This window comes from Myripristis murdjan, chromosome 8 (assembly GCF_902150065.1).
Source record: "Myripristis murdjan chromosome 8, fMyrMur1.1, whole genome shotgun sequence".
NCBI classification, from domain to species: Eukaryota; Metazoa; Chordata; class Actinopteri; order Holocentriformes; family Holocentridae; genus Myripristis; species Myripristis murdjan.
Genome location: NC_043987.1, coordinates 12,075,229 through 12,096,197, shown reverse-complemented (window position 1 = coordinate 12,096,197; position 20,969 = coordinate 12,075,229). Strand labels below are relative to the sequence as shown.

General features: G+C 42.0%; 2 protein-coding genes across 5 annotated transcripts; one reads left to right on the top strand and one right to left on the bottom strand.

Moving 5' to 3' along the window:
- The first annotated feature begins 534 nt into the window (after positions 1 to 534).
- engl (endoglin, like) lies at positions 535 to 15,526 on the top strand. 4 transcript variants are annotated; one of them, XM_030056919.1, is made up of 17 exons: positions 535 to 659; positions 1,801 to 1,872; positions 3,621 to 3,790; positions 4,419 to 4,556; positions 4,792 to 4,966; positions 5,293 to 5,464; positions 5,749 to 5,893; positions 6,285 to 6,477; positions 6,845 to 7,014; positions 9,210 to 9,365; positions 10,701 to 10,781; positions 10,940 to 11,185; positions 11,304 to 11,903; positions 12,307 to 12,451; positions 12,528 to 12,629; positions 14,024 to 14,129; positions 14,835 to 15,526. In XM_030056919.1, the coding sequence occupies exons 2-16, from the start codon at positions 1,803 to 1,805 to the stop codon at positions 14,125 to 14,127; spliced, it is 2,667 nt and encodes an 888-aa protein (XP_029912779.1). In that variant the 5' UTR covers positions 535 to 659; positions 1,801 to 1,802; the 3' UTR covers positions 14,128 to 14,129; positions 14,835 to 15,526. The 4 variants fall into 4 exon arrangements, with proteins under 4 accessions (XP_029912779.1, XP_029912777.1, XP_029912780.1 ...); XM_030056917.1 differs by having other exon boundaries at positions 601 to 659; positions 1,755 to 1,872; XM_030056920.1 differs by lacking the exon at positions 535 to 659 and having other exon boundaries at positions 1,321 to 1,872; positions 3,624 to 3,790.
- A 543-nt stretch (positions 15,527 to 16,069) lies between these two features.
- On the bottom strand, positions 16,070 to 20,681 carry LOC115364141 (zinc finger protein Gfi-1b). The gene is made up of 6 exons (XM_030058585.1): positions 20,604 to 20,681; positions 18,803 to 19,133; positions 17,899 to 18,071; positions 17,393 to 17,524; positions 17,100 to 17,265; positions 16,070 to 16,355 (listed from the first exon to the last, which is right to left on the bottom strand). Exons 2-6 carry the CDS (start codon positions 19,122 to 19,124, stop codon positions 16,159 to 16,161), a joined length of 990 nt encoding a protein of 329 aa, XP_029914445.1. The 5' UTR covers positions 19,125 to 19,133; positions 20,604 to 20,681; the 3' UTR covers positions 16,070 to 16,158.
- Positions 20,682 to 20,969: the final 288 nt, after the last annotated feature.

Sequence of the window (20,969 nt, the reverse complement as noted above, 5' to 3'; positions counted from 1 at the left end):
ATAGAGAGGGACAGGGGAGAAAAACTGTGTGTGCATGTGTGTGTGTGTCCCCCTCTGCCCCTCCAAAACATTTCACCTGCCAGTCAAACTCCTGAAGTCCAGCCTTCCTCTTCCTCATCCCTCCCACCTTCCCTCCTCTTCCCTCCTTCTCTCACTCCAGCCCTTCTTCCTGTTGCCATCTACGTTTGTAAACGTTTTCAAAGGCTTTTATTCCTCTCCCCGCCGTCCTGCTCTCCAGTCTGTCACACCATCCCGCAGCCCCTCCCATCAGGCCTTTAACTGACTATTTACTACAACTTTTCTCCTTTTTTCCCCCCCAAATCCCGCTCGAAGTATAAAAGTGAGTTTTTTCCTCAGGGAGATGTTTCTCACAAACCGCACCTCAGCTGAATAAAAGATGCCTTACGCGACATGCAGAAGACATATGGCTATTTTGCGTGCTTCAAGATAGAGCGTGTGTGTGAGTGCGAGTGCGTGCGTGTGTGTGCGTGTGTGTGTGAGTGAGTGAGTGAGTGAGTGTGTGTGTGTGTGTGAGTGTGTGTGTTTAGGAAGTGAAGGGGCGTGTGTTTAGCTGTGAATACAGACGGGACGGTGAGGTCTGCAGCCACAGCTGGATCAGCACTTCGTCTGTCCTTCGGTGTGCAAGTGTTTCTCCTCAGGTGAGTTCAGCCTTTCCTTTGAGCTTCTTGAAATTATTTACGTGAAAAAAACAAGTTCTGGCGATCCTAGAATAATTTTGAGAAATATTTAATTATCACAGCAGTCGCCCTCTAAATCCATCCAGGATTTTTGAAGGAATATTATAGTGTAAGAGAGATTGTAAGAGATTAAATTATAATTAAGTTTCATGAGGTCACCATAAACTCATTATAACTAACTACAGACACACTAGAAGACCCTTGGACTCTGATAATGTTTTTCCCGGTGGGCAAATTCTATAATATAATGACTGATTTATTTGAAAAGGTAGCATGTTTTTTAATTATTATTTTTGTCTGACTGCACTTGTGACTGTTGTGCAAAAAGTGATTATTTGGGTATTTGCTAATTGTCATTAGTTCTCTCTCTCTCTCTCTCTCTCTCTCTCTCTCTCTCTCTCTCTCTCACTCTCTCTCTCTGTCTCTCCATTCTCAGGCAAATACAATTCTGTTTTACTCTGATTTTTAAAAAAAAAAAAAAAAAAACTTGCTTTCGGTTCATGACTCACAACAGTGTGTCTGGTATGTTTGAGGGAACTGTGCCATGACTTCTAATCACAAGCAGATCGCAGACTATTCATGTCATTACATGTCATGGAGTGAAAAAAAAAAAAAAAAAAAAAAAAGCTGATAGTCAGTGGTGGTCCTGGCTCACTTGGTGTCCCGGGCCGTTCTGATGTGCAATGGAGAAGTGAGTGTGCATCTGTGTGTCTGAGTGTGTGCATGCATTCTGGCCCAGTAACTCGGCTGCCCTTTGCAATCGCCTGTGTCGCCTATGCCAAGATCCGCCACTGGATGCAGAAACTGAAGTGCAGATTCCAAGACAAACAGTCAGAAGTTTAAAAGAATGAGAGGACACGAGGAGATGAATGTGAAAAGTTTGCTGCCTCTCTCTTTTCATTTGTGCACTTTACTACTCTTCTTACTAACCCTCACATGCCTGCATACGACAATAAAAAACAGCCTCGACCTTGTATTAATCAGTGATGGCAGCTTATGCATTACCTGTAAATATCTGTATGCTTAATGTGAGCATATGTAGTTTGTTTTCCCCAGGATGCTTCAACTCGGACCGTCTAATTGAGATCTGTCTTGTAAACAGCCATGATGCCGTTGCTGTCTGGAACTGCATGGACTGTTTTCTGTCTCCTTCTGCTCGGGAAGAGAACAGCAGGTAAAAGTGTCAGGGCCCGCAGGATGTCACATGACATACTGCATTTCTCAAGCCATTTATCTACCAAGTGCCAAGCACCAGATTAATGTGTTATGAAGATATTCAAATGTGATATTTCCTCTGCTCCAGCAGCTCAGTCAAAGGTCTTAAACCCGAGTTTCAGAATGAAAGTGAAAATTCTTAAGGAGCATTCAGGGGGCTTTCAAAGACTGTCTGGGAATTTAGCAAATGTCTTCACTTGGGTCTCCTCAGGCTGGGAATTATACACAGCATGCAAACATACAACTGTCTATTGTGTCACCCACACACTGTGCAGAGGAAGAGAAAGGACAGAGGAGAGAAATACAGTGAGGACACATGGACAAGGGGATAGAAGGAGGGTTAAGAGACCTGGCACAGCCGACAGCCATTATGTAGGTTTTGGACCATTAGGCCTGTGTGTGCAAAGTGAACATTGACTTCATTCATTACTGTCATCCAAAGACTCAGAATGTTCAACACTTTTATACACTGATACTGATCTGTGTAATGATAGAGATAGGTGACATTATTGCACATCCTCAAATGTGTCTGCTTATCTCCCTGCCGGTTTCAGGTTACATTTTATTCATCATATGTGCAGAACAAGAAGCATTGGACAAGGAAATGCTTATTTTGCTTGCAACAATATAATATACCCAATACACTCTGACAAGAGAATGTCCCATACAAGAATAGTGGCCAGGCTGAGGTTAAAATATCTTTTTAATGGAGAATAGTTGCTGGCAGGTGGACTGGAAATGGAGAGCAGAGCAGGTATACCGAGCTGGCAGGGTGACACTAACTGCGCTGAATGCATACTAAAGACTGGAGACAGAGGATTGCAACTAACAGACTGAAAAGTAAAGATAAACTGGCAAACAGAAAACTAACTAACCAAAAAAAAAAAAAAAAAAAAAAAAAAAAACAGCAGACAGTACAGTAAGCAGATACAGGCTGGAGCTGGAAACATGGATGAGCACCGACAAGCTGGAAAAGACTGACCTGAAAGGTGGACTTAAATACAAACTGAATCAATCAGGGGACTAGAAACAGGTAAGTCGATAGGGAAACAGGCAGGCAGGGAGCTGATTGGTTGGAAGAGGGCAAACAGGTGTGTAGCAAGCAAGGGAGAATGATACAAAATTGGTACTACAGGAAAAAGACTGGGAGACAGAGCATAGACACAACCAACACAGAAAAAAATAAAGCTAACGCAATGAAATGTAAATATAATGCAGTGATCCAGATAAAATTTGTGACTGTGATGACACACTGAAGAGGGAAAGGTGCCAAAACATGACTGTGATATAACTTTAAAATTCTTTTATTTAATTATTGTAACATGGACCAATGGTTTTTGGTTTTTTTTTTTCATCCTTTTTCTGGGTGTGCGCTTTAACTTACTACTGAATTGTATGTAAATATAATGTAACATAGGAGGAAAAAAAGAATCTACATTAATTTACAACTATATCGTAAATATATAATAAGATAAAAGTAGAAAATATAAGACTAGACAACGTGAGATATAAAGACAACGTAAGTCTCAGTGAAGTCAGTTAAAGATGATTCAAGTTCAGTGTATGCTATTTTACACATGTAGACTGCATTTTTTGTTTGTATGTCATAATCATTTACAGTAACCAACAGGGTCACTTGATGTTGCATTTAATTGCACAGTAATTCTGATTTCCCTCTCTTGCCTTGTGTCTGCTCTTGCTACCCAGCAGAGAGCGAAGAGATGCAGTGCCCTGTGTCTCCAGTGGGGGCGCTACACCCTGTTCAGGGTCTGCTGGAGAGATTTAAAGCTGGCCCAGGCTGTGCTGCTCGAGAGAGCGGGAACAAGGAGACCCATGTGATTGCTGTGGGCAGAGCATCACACAGCCCAGACAGCCAGGTAAAGAGGGGTGCTGTGCCGCTTCCAGTGATGTAAACATCAAAGAGAAATCCCGTATTTTTTCTTTTTCTGTTTTTTTTTTTTTTTTTCTGGGTGGAGCATGATTGAGCAGTGGTTTGTTTAGAATACACAAGAAATGGGCAGTTAGCGAGGCACCCATGGCTGATCAGACAAAGAAAGCCAACTGCGGCCATTCAAACTTCATCAACAGGAAAGACAAAGGAAAAACATGTCACACACTGATTGCCAAGTGACCCCTAGGAAATGCAGTCCAAAAGCACCACAGCGATGAAAAACAAGGATTTGGAGGATTACAACTTTTACTTGTGCAGTGGTGCTTCTCAGTGGCCAACAAAAGTACTAGACTCAAGTTGTACTGGGCTCCAGCTGGTAGTTTATGCAACTATGCAAGTGCTGAAAAAGAGCATGCACACCTTGAAAAGCTTCCATGGATGATTAAAAGTAAACCATTAAAATGAAAAATAAACAGGATTTTGTAGTGCCCACTGAAATATATATGTATGCATGAAGTGCACACATCTACAAACGCACAAGGCCAAAGTGATCAGGCTTTCCATCTGCACCACGTCTGACCTCCTCTTCCTCTTTCTTCCTCTGTGGTGTCCAGGTGACGGTGCTGCTGAAGCCCTTGTCTCTGTCCTCTTCACCTCGCAGATCCCTCATCCTGCTGCTCAGCTCTCAGCTCCCGGTGCACTGGCTGCTGGATGCTGAGCAGCTGCCCTCAGACCTGTCAGTGCTAGTGCAGGTCAGTCATCATTACATGTATTTAAATGTCCTCTACCACATCAAGGACCACAGCATTGAAATCCAAAACAAACCACACAAGCTTTCTAGCAGGACAGTATGTATCTTTTTTTCTTTTAGGATGCAGTCAGAGTGAAAAGATTCATCTGAGTGTATATCTGTATGTGCACCGTTAATTTTCCATCCATTGTTTCACACTCTTTTCTGTCTCCTTATCCCACCCCCTTCTCTCCCAGCTGTCCTCTAACTCCACAGTGCACTCCTATACTCTGCCTCTGCGAGTACAACCAGTGCATTCGCTGCCATTTCGTCCACGTGCGCTGCTCCGCTGGGCTCTGAAACACCACTGTAGTTTGTCCTCTCTGACACACGCAAGTCACGTCAACCGAGTCTATATTCGCCTCGGAGAAGGTGAGCCATCTGGAGAGAAATCATCACGATGAATTGCATTTAATTATGCAGGGATAAGCCCAAACTCAGTGGTTACATATCTGACGGACAATTTTCACTTGTCTCAAGCTAATTTTCACTTGTTCCAAGTGAATTTTCACTTGAAACAAGTGAAAATTGTCTAAAAACAAGTTACTTCTGAGGTGATCATGTCTTTTGACTTGTAATAAGACAAATATTCTTGGTAAGATTTTGAGTTTTTGCAGTGTGACGGGATTTGCAGTATTTTAAGCAGTAGTATTTACCACAGCCATAAAACAAATCTTGTTCTGTCTTCAATATTACAGATCCAAACCTGCCCAGTGTGTGCCAGTTACAGTCTCTGTTCCTCTCTCACAACTACATGACCTCTGACCTGCAGCAGCAGAAAGTGCAGGGTTGCACCCACTCAGTGGCAGACAGGAACAACCCAGAAATACATGTGATCAAACTCCATTCGGCTGGCTCAGGACTCTGCGGGTGAGTGTCTTTCTTGCAGCACCTTCTCGACTTCTCTCATGACCAAATTCTTTCTTTGGCTAGAGTTTAAAATGCAGAACAAGTGCACAAGGACACTGAGCTTGTTAACTGGTGATGACACTGTGCAGAACAGTTTTACAGTAAACATGTGACATAAGGAGCAGGACAAAACTGGACTTCACACAGAGTACAGTTTCAAGACGTGATCAAAAATGGGAATGTGGATGGAGATGTGGACGGCAAATGTAAAATTGGTTCTCTGTCTTTCTCTCCATCCTTTTCAGCTCTCTGCAAGTGGAGGTGATCGTCTCTCTGGTGCCCCCAGTGGCCAATTCAGGGACACACAAGGTGGTGCTGATACTCAGCAGCAGTGTGCCAGTCAACTGGGCAATCGTTGCTCATGGACTCCGGGGTCATGTCTCTGTTTATGTAAGGAACCTATCTCCATTTCTTTCTCCAGATGTAAGATGTGTCTGTTTTACATCTGATTCTGTCAATTTATTTATTTATTCATCAACAAACACAGTTTTGACACACCTTGGCAGATGCCACATATTGTTTTATGATCTTTACTTATTCTTCTTCTTATACTATTCCCATGTCCAGAGCCTCTAACATTTACTTTGTGTTTTTTATTTATTTATTTATTTATTGATAAACATACTCTCTGATCTCATTTGACATCAATTGTTTTGTTATTTTTGTCTTTTCCCACACATTGTTGTCTTTACGTCTATATTACTGAGGTGGCAGGTGGGAATGACTCTACTTGTCTGTCTGTCCAGCTGTCAGTACTTCTCTTTCTCTCTCTGTTTTGTAGTCCTCCAACAGTGTGTCCCCGCCCTACCCACCTGAGCCTTTCCTGACCGTGTCCAGTAAGCTTCACTCTGACCTGTCCACCGCCCCTGACCTTCTTGTGTGGGCCAATGAGAGGGGCTTCCCGGTGGTGACCTCATACACTAAGGCTGACCTGGCCAACCGCTTTGTGATCCAGCTGTCTGGGGGAGGGACAGGTCAGGACCCCTGTGTGTCTCGTTTTTCTGTTGCTGTGTGAGTGAACTGAGTGTTTCATTTTCGTTTTCATTTCCTTTTGTGAATCGGTTTTCCCTCGTTCTTTCATTTTTATTCAGGCACAGGATTATAGCTGCCCAGTACAACCACAGTATTACTGCAGTTCATGGTTCAGTGCCCTCCCTGTAAACACTTGAGAGGAGAGCTCTTCTCATTCACTTTTTCTGGCTTTATCATACTGGATAATGTCATCCTTGACTTCCTTTACCCCACTGAAGATGAAGACTGCTTCTTTACATCTTCAATGTTATGGAGATTTAGATTTATAAACGGCTCTGAGCCGTTTCCCGTCTCTCTCTTGGACTACAGATGTGGTTCCAGTCATGAATCCTTTGGTCGTCCGGCCTCCTTGGGCTGAGGAGCGCAGGCTGAGGCAGTGGCTGACTGGTGGAGGCAGAGGTGGAGGAGGGAGAGAAGCTTTCACCGTGCAGTGTGATGATGGACGGCTCAATGTGATGGTCGACAGACACATCCTGCAGGTATGAATAAAGACAAACAGACTGACAGACCGATAGATAGATAGATAGATACATACATACATACATAGATAGATAGATAGATAGACAACATTTTGGCCTACAGGTGGCGCTAGAGTAAAGTGTATGGAGGCAAGTTGACAAGTACCATCCTCTACCCAACAATAAATTTTGTCTGTCATGTCTAGGGTTAGAAAGAATCTGTTTAATTGTGGTGGGACATGAAATGTAAGAAAGGCGACGGCCTCGGAATTTTATAAGAAAGGAAAAACCTGCATATTGTCAATACATATTTTAGAGACCCTCCAAAATTTCTTGCATTGTCTTTTTAAGGAAGGTCATGTCATTAAGGGGAGCTGAGCTCCTCCTGGCTCACCTGTAGTTCCCACCCTGCAGGTAGACAGTTTGTGTTTTAATTCATTAACCAGCTGCTTTATAGTTGCTTTATATCTTTTCTTTTGGAAAAGTGACGGTCTGGCTGGTGTTGGTTGTGTCAGGTTAGTAGGCGGTCCCTCAATGCGTCCTGGGACACAGGTCTGTTTGCACCTCTAATGCAATGCAGTCGCAAGCGTCCCAGACCATCTCCGAATGTGTCCTGAGATCCAGTCACTCACACTCACTGTACTTAGAGGTGTCAGCTTGCATTCGGATTTCTCAGGACGGTTATTAATACCAGGTGGGAACAAGGCCAAAATTTCAACAGTTACAACCACCACTGTCATTGTTACAACACTTTGGCCTGCTGGGGGCACTAGAGGAAAAGGTCAGGGGGTCACCAAGTTGAAGTATCATTATCTACCCAACATGAGGGTTGTAACCACATTTCATGTCAATCCTCCAAATGGATTTGGAGATATGACTGGTAATGAATGAAAAACAAACTGCTAAAAGTTTGAGGTCAAAGGTCAATGTCAAGATCACCCAAAGGTCAAATTTGCATTTTAGGCTTTATCTCCAGAATGAAGCATCATTGAAAGATGGAGCTAGGTGCGGTTGATATTGGGGATTGTGCAGCTGGCGGAGGTCTGCTCTGACTCTTGTTTATTTGTATGAGGCAGGATATCTCAAAAGGTTATAAACACATTTGCATGAACAGTTGGGGCTGGTTGTGGGGCAAGGAAGAACTGATTCACTTTTCACACTGACTGAACAAAGGGCATGTGGTGGTGGTGGTGGGCGTGATTAACTTTTGGTGAATTATATGGAATTAGTTTATCATGACTATTGTGTAACGTTGGCGGAGGTTTGCACTCTACTCAGTGCTTCCTACTTAAGATATTTACTGGAGGCTCAATATTTGAACAAACAATAAACTTGAACTGCAATCTGCTCTGACATCTGCTCGACTGTTGCATGTTGTATATTGGCCAGCGTATACACCGATACTGATCTGTGTTTGTCTGTGCTGGCCAATGAGATCAATGTGTTGGTTAGGCTGTAAAAGAGAGAGAAAGAAAGAAAGAAAGAAAGAAAGAAAGAAAGAAAGAAAGAAAGAAAGAAAGAAAGAAAGAAAGGCTTGTGTGAGTGTCTTTATACCTTATGTCACCAGTGGTCTTATGTCACCCATGAGGTGGAAACCTTCCCAGAAGAACAAGTACAGAACAGCATGTCCAACTGTTGTGTAATAAGAAGTGCATCAGAAAAATGTGGGGACAAACAGTGAACATTTCACAGATACCCCACTGAAAACCCTCTATAGACACAAATGTATCTCCTCAGTCCAGAGGGATAGGGGCTCATATGCTATGGTTAAATATTTAGCCCACCTCAGGGCGTCCCGGCAGCTCACTGGATAAGAGCGTGTACCACATGCTAAGGCAGAGTCCTGATCATAGCGTCCTGGGTTGGACTCCAACTTCAGGCTCTTTGCTGCGAGTCATGCCCCCTCTCTCTACTATGACTGCCAAATAAAAGCAGAAATGCCTAAAAATATGTTTAACCCACATATTAGAAACTACAGTAGTCTTGGTGGCTAGCCAGCATCTAAAGCGTGAAAGTCGTAGTTGTTCCGGAGATCAGTTGTTATGTCTAAACGTCGTCACTTGAAGTTACACCTACCTTGTTTCATTGTGAGTACTTGAAACCACTGCCAGCACTGTGTAAGGTACTGCATGACAAACTGCAGTGCACATTTCTTTGCTCTAATTCTATATTATTTTGAAGATAATGTGGTCTGTGAATCCTTGCTCTCCTCTCAGACCTTGTCTATCCCGGTGGCTGCCGTGACCCTGAGAGACCCCAAGTGCCAGGCTCAGTCAAATGGCAGCCATTTCCTGTTGGCGTTCCCAGTCATTTCCTGTGAGACTGAGGGTCGCCTCCTCAGACAGCCCAGAGGGGTGCAGTACAAAAACATGGTGAGATTACATCTAGATTCAGTGAATGAAATTAAATTGAAATCATCGTAATAGGCCACACCTATATACAACATACAATGAAATCTATCTTTGTAAAGTTTTCTAATGTTTTCCAAAAGAAGTCTTACAGAAATAACTTAAGTTTAACAAAGAGAAACAATAGCAAAGAAGGGAAACATCTGAATAGGCAGGTCTGTCAGGATGGTAGACAGCAGGCGCAGATGTAGGGACAAACATTTCACACTTAAAATGGAGACAACTAGAGAGTTCAGGGGAGCAGAATCATGCTGGTTAGCTGGAGGCTAAATGGGAAAGAGCAAATGACTCCTGGTAATCATGTTTTTGCTCATTTTCACGATGTGTAATGTACATTTGAGATTGTTTAAGCGGATGTCTTCCCCTGTGAGACACTAAAGTGGTAACCCAGGTCACTGTGCCCAGAACAGTGCTGAATCACAGCTTAAAAACGGGGTGCTTCCAGACAAAGGTGAGTAAGTGATGTTGATGAGGGAGGATGTGGTCGGTTCTGAGGCAGGAGCGTGGAAGGAAGGAGGGAGGGAAGGACTGGTGATTCAAAGTGATTGAAGAACAACGACAAAGGGAGAAAGAATAGAGGCAGAAAGTAACACATATGAAAGATTGTCCTTGCTAAATTATATATCTTGTTGACTGTGTAGAATAACAAGCCAGTTTTATTTAACCAGTGATGTGCCAGAATCACATTTACCAATATGCAGAATCTAATGTAAAAGAACATACATTTTGTTATTTAGAGTGATTGCACACTTCTTTCCTCCCTTTAAACTCTTTAGCTGCAGCTGCTCTCTATGTGCATCACATTTGGTGATTTTACTGATGCGAAAAAATGGAATTGCACCCAAAACCAACAAAAACATGACGCAATTCACTGGTCCCCATTTTTAATCAGTATTAATATTAAATGGACTGCATTTCCATAGCGCTTTTCTAGTCTACCGACCACTCAAAGTGCTTTACAATGTTTGCCTCACCTTCACCCATTCACACACACATTCACACATGGATAGCAGAGGCTGCCATGCAAGGTGCCAAGCTGCCCATCAGGAGCAGTGAGGGGTTCAGTGCCTTGCTTAGGGACACTTCGACACACTCTCTGGAAGAGTCGGGGATCGAACCAGGAACCTTTAATGTGTTTTAGGATAGAATTTTTCTTTGAGGAAATCAGAATGGATGTGTCTTGGGGGATTTATGGTATATTGTCTTGTAACTAGCTTGCATTCAAGGATTATACTGCATGTTGTGAGGAATAAACCCACCTGCTGTTGTGTTTTCCTCTCTCCCCTCGTGTCTGGCCAGGTGTTGTTATGGAGAGACAAGCCTCAGACAACTCAGGCATTCAATGAAACAGAGAAAAAGAGAGGCCCTATTGGCATACATGTGAGATATTTATGTGTGTGTGTGTGTGTGTGTGTGTGTGCAAGCACATATACCTATCTTTATTTTGTCTGTCTTGGTAGTAAGTAAACATTAAAATTAAATTTTCTCCGTTTTCCTTAAAACATTTTTCATCCCTCATGTCTACTTCCTCTTCTCAGATCAGCTGTCTGGCTGCTGTCCCTAGTGCTCCCGTCCCGGATGATGCAGTGACTCCTCAGGCAGGGCCGGTCCAGTGGGAACCCCACAGTCCCGGTCCTGGGCTCAGTCCAGGACTGAGCCCCCTCCCCACACCCAGATCCAGACCTGGGCCTATTCTCACCCTGAAGCTATTTGTCACTGAGAGCTACGAGCAGAGGCAGACCGGCCCCTGTGTGATCATTGCAGACCACCGTGTCTATGTTGAGGTGAGCGCGTGTATGTGTGTTTCAGTGGTATTGAGGTTTTCGGCATTGTTTTCAACCCAAAATAACACCAATAAAAACACGTTTTACTTCGTTGCTGCTTCATTATCGTCTACTGCAGGTCTCAGCCAAAGGGCCCATCAGACATGCTGCACAGGTCATGTCATGTGTGGTCTCTCCCCTGTCAGACCCAAGAAAGTCTCCCTTCTGGACGGTCATTAAGGATGGCTGCTCCACGGACCCCTCACTGACCCTCAGTAAGGTGAGGGAAGATGGCAAAGAGGACAGAGAAGAGGTTGAAGATGATGAACTCGGGGAAGATAAGGAGGAAAAAGAGGAAGAGGAAGAAGAAGACAGAGATAACGAGGATCATGACAGCATCGGCAGAGGGAAAGACCGAGACTGGAGACAAGACTCAGAGGGCACTACCAAAGAAATGATAAAAGGCAGAGGAAGAGCAAAAGGGAGAAAAGCACAAGTGAGGGGAGAGGAGAGAAACACCAGGACGGGAGAAGCAGAGGAGGAGATACAGTCCTTGAGGTTCAGTTTTATTCTGCGACCTGTTTATAATGACTCCATGCAGTTCCTCCATTGCAGCCTTCGACTGTGTGTCTCTGACTCGGCAGGAGAACGATCCACAAAGGAAATGACTGTCAGAGAAAATGACTGTCAGGGTGGGCTGCTCATCCCTCCCCTTGTATCTAAGTCACCGGCACAGCAGGTATAAACCCAGCCTTTAAAGCAGCCTCCAAAAAAGATGCACTTGGGCAATTCTTGATACCATGACGCATAAAAATAGAAGAGTAATGCAGAGCAGCTTCCATAAAAGACAAAATAATCCCAACCTTCTATAGGACCATACAGGTTTTATTTTGACATCTCATGAATAGCTACGGTCATATCTGTCCATCACATGTTCACAAAATGTGAAAAGCTCTGTTAACCTTGAAAGCTGCTACACAGAGGTCATACCATCTCTTGAACAACGGTTTGTATTTACCTTTCCAAAAATGACTGTTGTGTTGCTCATTAACCTCAAATCTGTGTCCAGTGCTCAAAACTGTGTTTAGGTCCACTTGTTAAAGGGGTAAAGCTAACCTACAGGCCTCTTCCTGTATTATCAGTGTGAGATCAGAAACCTTTCCAGGCCCATGGTGGTCACTCAACCCATCAGCTCACTGGTGGCCAAACCACTGAGGCCACCTGACGGCCAGACAACGAGGAGGTTTCATGTGTCCCAGTTGACCAATCCTGCCCCAGACCACAGCGGTGAGTATCTTTTATTTTTTTCTAATGTGACATTTGTATGACCTGCACTCTCATTTTCTTTCTCTGTGTGCTCAAGGCTTTGTGATAGACACAGGACCAGTGATGGGGATTGTCTTCGCTGCCTTTGTTATGGGTATCAGCCTGATGGGAGCGCTGTGGTGCATTTACCATCACACAGGTAATGAGATCAGGATCACTCTACCTATGAGCAAGAATAAACACACACTTCCACACAACCACAAAACAATAATTTGCAACATTTGCATCTAAATAAATTTCCATTTTGATCTGCATCACTATTTTATCCATCTTGATAAAATAGTGATGCAGCTTGCAAGGTCTTCCTCCAGGCACAGAAAGTGACAAATTTCATTTTTGTGGCAGCAGCAACAGCAGGTGGCAAATACATTAGCATTTTACATTTCTGCAAACCAAGGATATGTTGAAATGTCATGTTTTCAAGTTTTGTGATGTAGTATAGAGCCACACTCATGTGTGTGAGATGCACAAATGATTGTCATGGCTAACTGTGGAGGTCAAATGAAAACTTAATCCTCAGTTATTCATGCACAATGATATTTGGAATAACACTGCACAGTTCTTTTGTGATAAAACAGCACGTACTGGTTTTTGTCATGGGCATAGCGCTTGTCAAGTCAGCACTGGTCATTTGCTGGTGCCAAGTCTGAGAACTAACCGTATAATAAGAGCTGTATTCTCCCTGTCGATATCAGACAGACTAAAAGGTTTTCCTTTAAAAAGTTATGAAAAAAAAAACAGATGAATTTCTTGTAAATATTATCACGGTTTTTCGGTTCCAGAATTTTTTATTCTGTTGTATTCTTTTTTTTTTCTTGCTTTTTGTTGCCGCATATCTGATCATTTTGTTTTTGTGCTCATTATAGGTAGCTATTTTTGTTTCACATGTAGGTTATTTTAATTATTTTTGCTTCTGGCCTGTTTCTGTCCTTTTGTGTTATTGATGGTGTAATTTTAACTATTGCTTGTTTTTATTGTTGCGGTTTTTGTGTGGACAGCAGGAAAATGAGCAACCACTTGGTGGAAGCTAATGGGAATCTGAATAAAGAATAAATAGTAAAAGAAAGAGTGAAAAATGCTGTTTTGGTGGCTGATGAAGCAAACAAAAAATAGATGGTGGCCTAACATTAGTTAGCTTAACTGTCGCATGATGTTGCCCCAGGCTCCACCACATTGGCTATAATTGTAAATGTTGATGTGCAACATATTTTTGGTTCATAAAAGTTGTTATTTCAACAGATTTGTTGGTTTGCAGAAAACGTAAAATGGCAACATTTTATTTTGGTTGTGTGGAAACTTCAACAACTGAAAATCCAAGGAAAAAAACATCATCGTATTAACAACACAGCACCTGACATTCTTTTTGACTGTCAAGTCTGGGAAATGCAATGAGTTAATATAACCAAAATAACAAAATCTCTGTTAAACTACTGCTTGTATATCACTGTGTCTATAGGCTGAATTGTATTTTTGTATTTTGCATGCATGTCTGTTGGTGAGAACAGTCTATAGCAACTGTGTGTGTTTTTAAAGGGACATCAATAAGAAGAGAGAGTCCTTTAACAGAGCAGAGTCGTGGAAGCCACAGCAGCTGGAATCCCTCTGCACTGATGGATCAGACCAACAGCACCGTGTAGACGTAAGACCTTATGAAGAGAGGGGAATTGTTTAAATGAAAAAAGAAAAACCTCCAAAGTTTGACTTGTGAGACCATGGAAAGTGTTGTACGGGCACATTGTCATCTTGTAATTTGGAAGCATCATGAGAGGCATCATGAGAGAACAGTGTTTGCACCACTTGGTCCTGCAAAATTGTCTGTTACACAGCCATGCAAAGCACTGATGTATTAGTTCACATGGTGTGTCTGTTGTTTGTCCACAACCTGTATTGTCGAGCTTCAAATCTTTTGAGAGCCTCAGTGAAAAACACAATTATTCAGTTACCAAGTGAAAAATATCATTCATTCAACAAAATACTCAATACGCATTGGGAATTAAATACATGTATTTTTTGGATGATGCAGGTGTCTTGCACCCTCCGCTCAGCATGATCAGTGCCAGACTTATCAGTCTATCTATCCGCCAGACTTATCTAGCATGCCCTGCTTTTTTGTTACAGCTTGACAAATTTTCCACCGTCTATGTAGTATAACTGTACAGGCTACAGCAGCTGGAGGGCCGCAGAGTAAACAGGGTGTCTAAGCTAGGTAGTTAAAAATATTATTGTGGTTAGAAGCACCAGCAATTCCAGAAAAGACCTCAGCATTAGGCAAGCACCTGCAGATTGCCATTCAGATATGTTGCTTTTGGGGCTGAAAATTGTTTTTCTTTTATCTTTTTCTCAGGATTTCCTCCTTGAAATCTGAGGCTGAAGGTGAAGTGGGACAGTGGTTCAAACAACTGGTTGGTGTGTGAGTTTGTGCGAGAGAGAGAGAGAGAGAGAGAGAGAAAGAGAGAGCAGGAGAGCACAGGTGTGTTTGCCTTTGTGTACACCACTGTGCACACAAACATGTGTTAGTGCAATTCTACAATCAAGTGCCATTCCTAGCTGTAGAAAAGCGAGCGATGTGTATGAAGGACTGACACAATGTGAATGCAAACACGGTGGTTAGGCAACTTGTCGCCACGTTGTGAAAAAAAATCAAATGTTTGAGTCAAATTGAAAGATTGCGTGTTTGATTCAGCAAGGCATTCTGCATCATTGCAAGTCATTTCAAAACTGGCAGCCACTGGTCATGTGGAGAGACTGTTATCTGGATTCATACAGGATCTAAACCTGGTCGACTCAAACAAAAACCACATCCTGGACTTCTTCAGACAGGGAACACAAAGTCAGAGATGAATCAGGAGATTATGTGCCAGGATTACAGTATCTAAGTGTGTTCTACAGACTCATCAATTCAAAGTCTTTGTGTTGTAACTGTGAACTTCTTCTGCATTGTGGATTGTTTTCAAAACTACATCTACCTGTATGTGAATTATTTTATGTGTTCATGTGTCAAATAATTGAGAAGAATATTAAATGAGCTACAATCCATGTTTTGCTCTTTCATTCACAAATCACAAATATGGGAACAACATAACAAGATGCTTTGATAACTTTTATAACTCAAATCTTTTAAACCCTAATCAGTTTATCCTGAGACAGTCAAGTATATGCATACATGAAAAGGTATACAGGGTTCTTTAAGTCTGTACCTCATGAAACACCTACCAAAGCTAGATTTTGCCCTGAGAGTTCGCTGGCAGGTTTGTTGCTGTCATTTCAAGAAAATCATGTCATAATCAGTCTCCTTACACAATGTGCATCCTGTGCGTTGCCCATTATCAGTCATCTCTGTGGGGAGCCTACTGAAATAGAAGTGGATCATTCACACAGCAAAAACAGAAGGCAAGGAAAATAGCTTCTGACAATCATGCAACAGTGCTAGATGATAACTTGGCCCAATGGTATTGCTGCTCACTGCAATTTTCAAGTTTTGCCTTTACACCAAACACAACAAAATGCAAAGCAACAAGATGATTTTTTTTTTTTTTTACACAGCGCTCAATTTGATAGACAATAATTCATTTCCAACTTTAAAGCTTGTTTGAAACTCTTAAGTCTTTATGTATAATTACAATCCTGTTTTAACACAGGCCTGCTACCACAGACCAGCCTGCCCGGACTCATCTTCGACTGTACATGTCTCCATAGCCACACTCAGTCTCTTGGTGGCGCTGTAGGTCAACCCTGCGCTGGAAGCTGAGCTGACAGTGGGAGCAGCTGAAAGGCCGGTTGTTGCTGTGCTTACGGCTGTGGGTGATGAGGTTGGAGCTCTGGCTGAAGGCTTTGCCGCACACCTTGCACACATGTGGCTTCTCACCTGAGGGAAAACCGGGGAGGGGAGGGCAGGGAGACAGGACAAAGAGGCAGGACAAGGTCTTTGAGATGTTCCACCTAGAAGAATATCTGGGGTCACCTCCAGGGGGAAACTGGATTAAACAGTGTAAAGTAAGTTGTGGTCAGAGGAACTTTCCCAGAAAATTAACTCTGAATTTTAACATATTGAATTGGACTAATTTGGCTCAGAAGACACACATTCCTATGTGTTTAGATGTGGGATATCGAGAACATTCATTGACATAGTTTCAGTGCTATTGCAAATCTTTTGAAAATGTCATAATTTTACAACTGATTGCACACTAGCCTATAATTACGTCTTCATTATAAACACTGGGATGAGTAACAATGACAGTTAATCTAAAATATTTGAAATCAGCTGTGATTATCACCACTGCCCCCCAATGACCAAAAAACTACTCCACTGTTTTCTCACTGCACTTAAAAGCTGTGTTTGGCTCTCCCTATCTATAATCTCTGGAATGCATTTGAAAATAATATAAAATGTAAAAGATAAAAGATTAATATTTTAAATGTTTCCATCACAGTGAGGGTATCATCAAGTGGTTGGATGTTGCATGTATATATGTTTAGTCCATCGTCTTATCTTTGCATGGCGATGTAAAGATATGCTGTCTGTGTTACCAAATTCCTGTACATTCATGGTGAATATAACAACTCTGGGTCACTGTGCTTTGCGCAGTAGGGTTGTGCTCCGTGCTCCCACCTGTGTGTATGAAGGTGTGTTTCTTCATGTCTGATTTCTGGTGAAACCTCTTGCCGCAGTACTGGCAGGGGTAGGGCCGTGTGTCTGAGTGGATGAGGAGGTGGGTGGACAGGGTGGAAGAGCGCTTGAACACTTTGCCACACACCTTGCAGCCAAAACTACGTTCCTGGATACACACATGCACATGCAAAGAAATCATTAACATTTCTATGACAAATCCAGGTTTCTTTCAGGGCTATTAAGTCATGTCTCTTAAAATAAAGTGAATTCTCCTATTACAACAAGTACCGTACCTTTGCTCTACCACTATTTCCTATGGGTCTGTAGTCATAGGGGATGTAGGGTAGTTCTCTGGCTGCGGGTGATCTTGTCAGTGCAACAGAGTTTTGAAAATGAGCCTCAGGACCACCTCCCGACAGTAAGACCTGTGAAAGAGACTACAAGTGAGAAAGTTAGAGGAAGAAGAATTGAGGGGGGCAGACTGTAGATGGTATATGTTAACATGTCTTATTTAGTGTGACATAACCTGAGAAGTAAGCATGTGACATTTTTGCCAGCGTGTGTGTTAAGCAGCACAAGCTGTAACTCAACTTGCCCTCACAGCTTTTATTTATACACCAAACCTACTGACATGTCGACAAGTCCTGTGTCATGCAAGCGGTTTCATTATAACTCACCGTGGCAGCATCTCTCGTTGCAATTATCTTTGATAGTCCTTTTCAAGTACGTACATCAGGGCAGATACAATACAGCACAAAATAAGAACACATGATGTTTCACAGTATTTGGTGCCTCCTACCTTTTCGCAGAGGGGGCACTCGCTGGCAGGGGATTTGAGGTCAGTGTGCGATGTGTGGCGGACTAACATATAAACCAGTCTCTCCAGTTCCCTCTCTCTCTCAGACCTCAGGGTGCAGTCCGCTGACCAGGGCAAGACACGCTGCAGAGGCTCTCCACCCTCTAAAGTAGCTTCTGTATCAAAACAAATGGATGATGATGCTCCACAGTAAGCCTTAAATGATATCTTTTATTTGACAGAGAATAATATTTAACATCTCCATCTTATATCTGTCTGTGATTTCAAAAGTTCACCATACACAGTTGCAGTTTACACTAAACTAACAAAGAAAAGTCATCAAATCGCATGCTTATTCCATTCCAGTGCACCTTTAATCTTTTCCATATACACTGAATAAAAAAGAAGAGACTTCAGACTTGCATATGGTGACTGTATCTGTATGAGGTCAACGTTTTGGTCTGCAGACCTTTCTGAAGGATTGTGTCCTATAATGGATCAACACATTGACCTAACACAGATACAGTCATATTCAAGTCCCCAGTCTCCTCTTTTTTGTCCTTTTTGTATTAGCCCTGCAAGGACACTACACCCAATGAAATGCTGTAACACCCACTTTTCCATTTGCTACTAATATACATGGAATACAAAATACTAAGACCAAATCTGAATGTGTAGTTGAGGCCCCTTTTACAAAATTCTTGTCTCAACTTACTCAAGGCCAAAAATCTCTTATTGATCTTCATCTCCTTCTCATGAGATACATGTAGTTTTTAAAAGCAATACTTTGACATGAAGTAATCAGGCTGGACTATTTCATCAAAAATAATCTTTTATACACAAACTGTAAACTTTTTGCAGGGCCACATGAGACTTATTTCTTGGAGCCAATGACAGAATTGGTTACCTGAAGCCAAGGTCTCAGCTGGGCCCATGCTCTGAGGTCCAGCTGCCATCCTGTCCCATGGTGAGCAGGCTGTAGCCAGAGAATCTTTGACCCCTAACATGGATGACGGAGGCTGCACAGCATCCAGAGATTGTTTCCCGTCCAGTTGCACCCCATACTGCAGAGTCTGGGGAGTGTGTGTGTGGGACTGGACATGAATCTGGGGCTGGACCTCAGAGCTGGACGGGGACTCATGTTTAATATCCACATGTCCAGAGTCCACGGATGGGTAAAGCAGATGAGACCCAGTCCTTTTACTCTTGACGAGGAATGAACGGGGCATAGTCGACTGCTGAGTGAGGAAGTGATGGCAGAGATGAGGTAAAGCCCGGCAGAATAAACCAAAGAATGTGAAAAGCTGCCACCCTAATGTGACTGTCAAACTAGAGCTCCATGCACACGCATTACACACCTGCTGGTAGATGTTCAGTTAAAATGCCAAAGCCTGAGGTTTGTGTGACAAATGCAGCTTGCCACCTGCAAAAAGTTACAGGGCTTTCTCTGAGGATATTCCTGTTGTGGTATCAGCAGGCAATTTTCAAACTGAAACTGCAATTGCAGGTTTTACTCAAAATCTATTTTTTATGCTTTTATTTTAATTGATTATCATTTGATTACAGTTACATTTTAGGTATTTTGATGTTCTGATCTATAGTGACAAACAACAAGAGTCAAATTAGAATAATCTTTCATTATTTCACATTCTTAAATTAGAGATAGAACAGAGAAAAATTAGAGAAATCAATAGTAGCAAGTACATTTATTACATGCCTTATTTATTAAGTAACTATGTGATTGTGTCACCATTGTGTTAGTTGTGACATATCTGTCACATAACCGCCTCTAAATATTATTAATATTATTAATAATATTAATAAAATAATTATAATCTTAGCCTCTCATCGTGTAAACAAGAAAGACAGCAGCCTTAGGAAAAGGGGAAATTCAAGAAAATGTATTGAATGTCATTGCTGTGTATGTTTAAAGTGTGAAGGTTATTTAATTAAAAATGGACATTATATGTGTGTGGGCGTGTGTGTGTGTGTGTGTGTGTGTGTGTGTGTGTATATATATATATATATATATAGGTGACAAAAAAGTCTTTTAAAAAATCCTTTATATACAACCACATAGGCTTCCATTGTATTTGTAAGTCTGCTTCTGTGTTCAATAGAAACCCCATTCAAATTCCTAAATGATCAGTATTACATGCTGAGCAAACGGGACCACTCTCATACTGATGTCATGTATGAATTATGAGTTACAAAGTATGACAGTCAATGAAGCCCCATCCACTCCCATTGTATGTAGGGGCATCATTGGAAACTCCATTCAAATTTCCAAACGCTCAGCAGCGCATGCTGATCAAACCACCAGACTCTCATACTGACAGCATGTTTGCTTTATAAGTTATAAAATACATGTAAGCCAATGACACTCCATCCCCTCCCATTGAATTATATGCCAGCCTAAGTAGAAAGTAGAAACTCAATTAAAATTTCTGCATTCTCAGTGACATGCTAATCAAATATGCATATTCTCATGATAAAAACATCAATGAAAAACCAAACTGATGAGCTGAGAGCAATCACACATTTTCTTCAGAAAATGTTTTTTTCCTTGTTCTTTTTCTAAGGAATGGTGACTTAAACCTGCTAATCATGTATTTATGTATAGTACCCACCACAATCTGTGTAACTCTGAAATTAACGCCAAAAATTTACTTTTTTACCCAGATGTTTAATTAAATTGCCAGTCTTACCTCTTGAATGCACAGCTGAGTGTTGAGACTGTTTCTAGTGTCTTTCCTTTTGCAGCGTCCTCTGTTCTCTTCCTCACACCCATTAACTCATGACACAATGAGATTTGATTTGATTTTGGAGGGAGTCACCGCTGAGGATTGTGGGGCCCAGAGTTTGACAAAAAAAAAAAAAGAAAGAAAAAAAGCAAGCCTATCAAAACATCTTTAAAATTAGATGGCTTTGAGATAAAAAATCAACCTTCAGCTTTCAGATGCAAATTTGACGTCATCCAAATTCTGCAGTCCAAGTAAGCAGAGGTAGTGTAAGTATTTGTCGAGCTCTGTTGATTATTCCACTTCATTTGATCCAGCATGACTGCCGAGAAA

Coding starts and splice junctions, on each gene's coding strand:
- engl (XM_030056919.1), top strand. CDS start 1,803: ATGATGCCGTTGCTGTCTGGAACTGCATGGACTGTTTTCTGTCTCCTT. Junction 5,894..6,284: donor GGGGTCATGTCTCTGTTTAT/GTAAGGAACCTA, acceptor TCTGTTTTGTAG/TCCTCCAACAGTGTGTCCCC. Junction 12,452..12,527: donor TCCTGCCCCAGACCACAGCG/GTGAGTATCTTT, acceptor TGTGTGCTCAAG/GCTTTGTGATAGACACAGGA.
- LOC115364141 (XM_030058585.1), bottom strand. CDS start 19,124: ATGCCCCGTTCATTCCTCGTCAAGAGTAAAAGGACTGGGTCTCATCTG. Junction 17,266..17,392: donor GAAATAGTGGTAGAGCAAAG/GTACGGTACTTG, acceptor GTGTGTATCCAG/GAACGTAGTTTTGGCTGCAA. Junction 16,356..17,099: donor ACACACCTTCATACACACAG/GTGGGAGCACGG, acceptor GTTTTCCCTCAG/GTGAGAAGCCACATGTGTGC.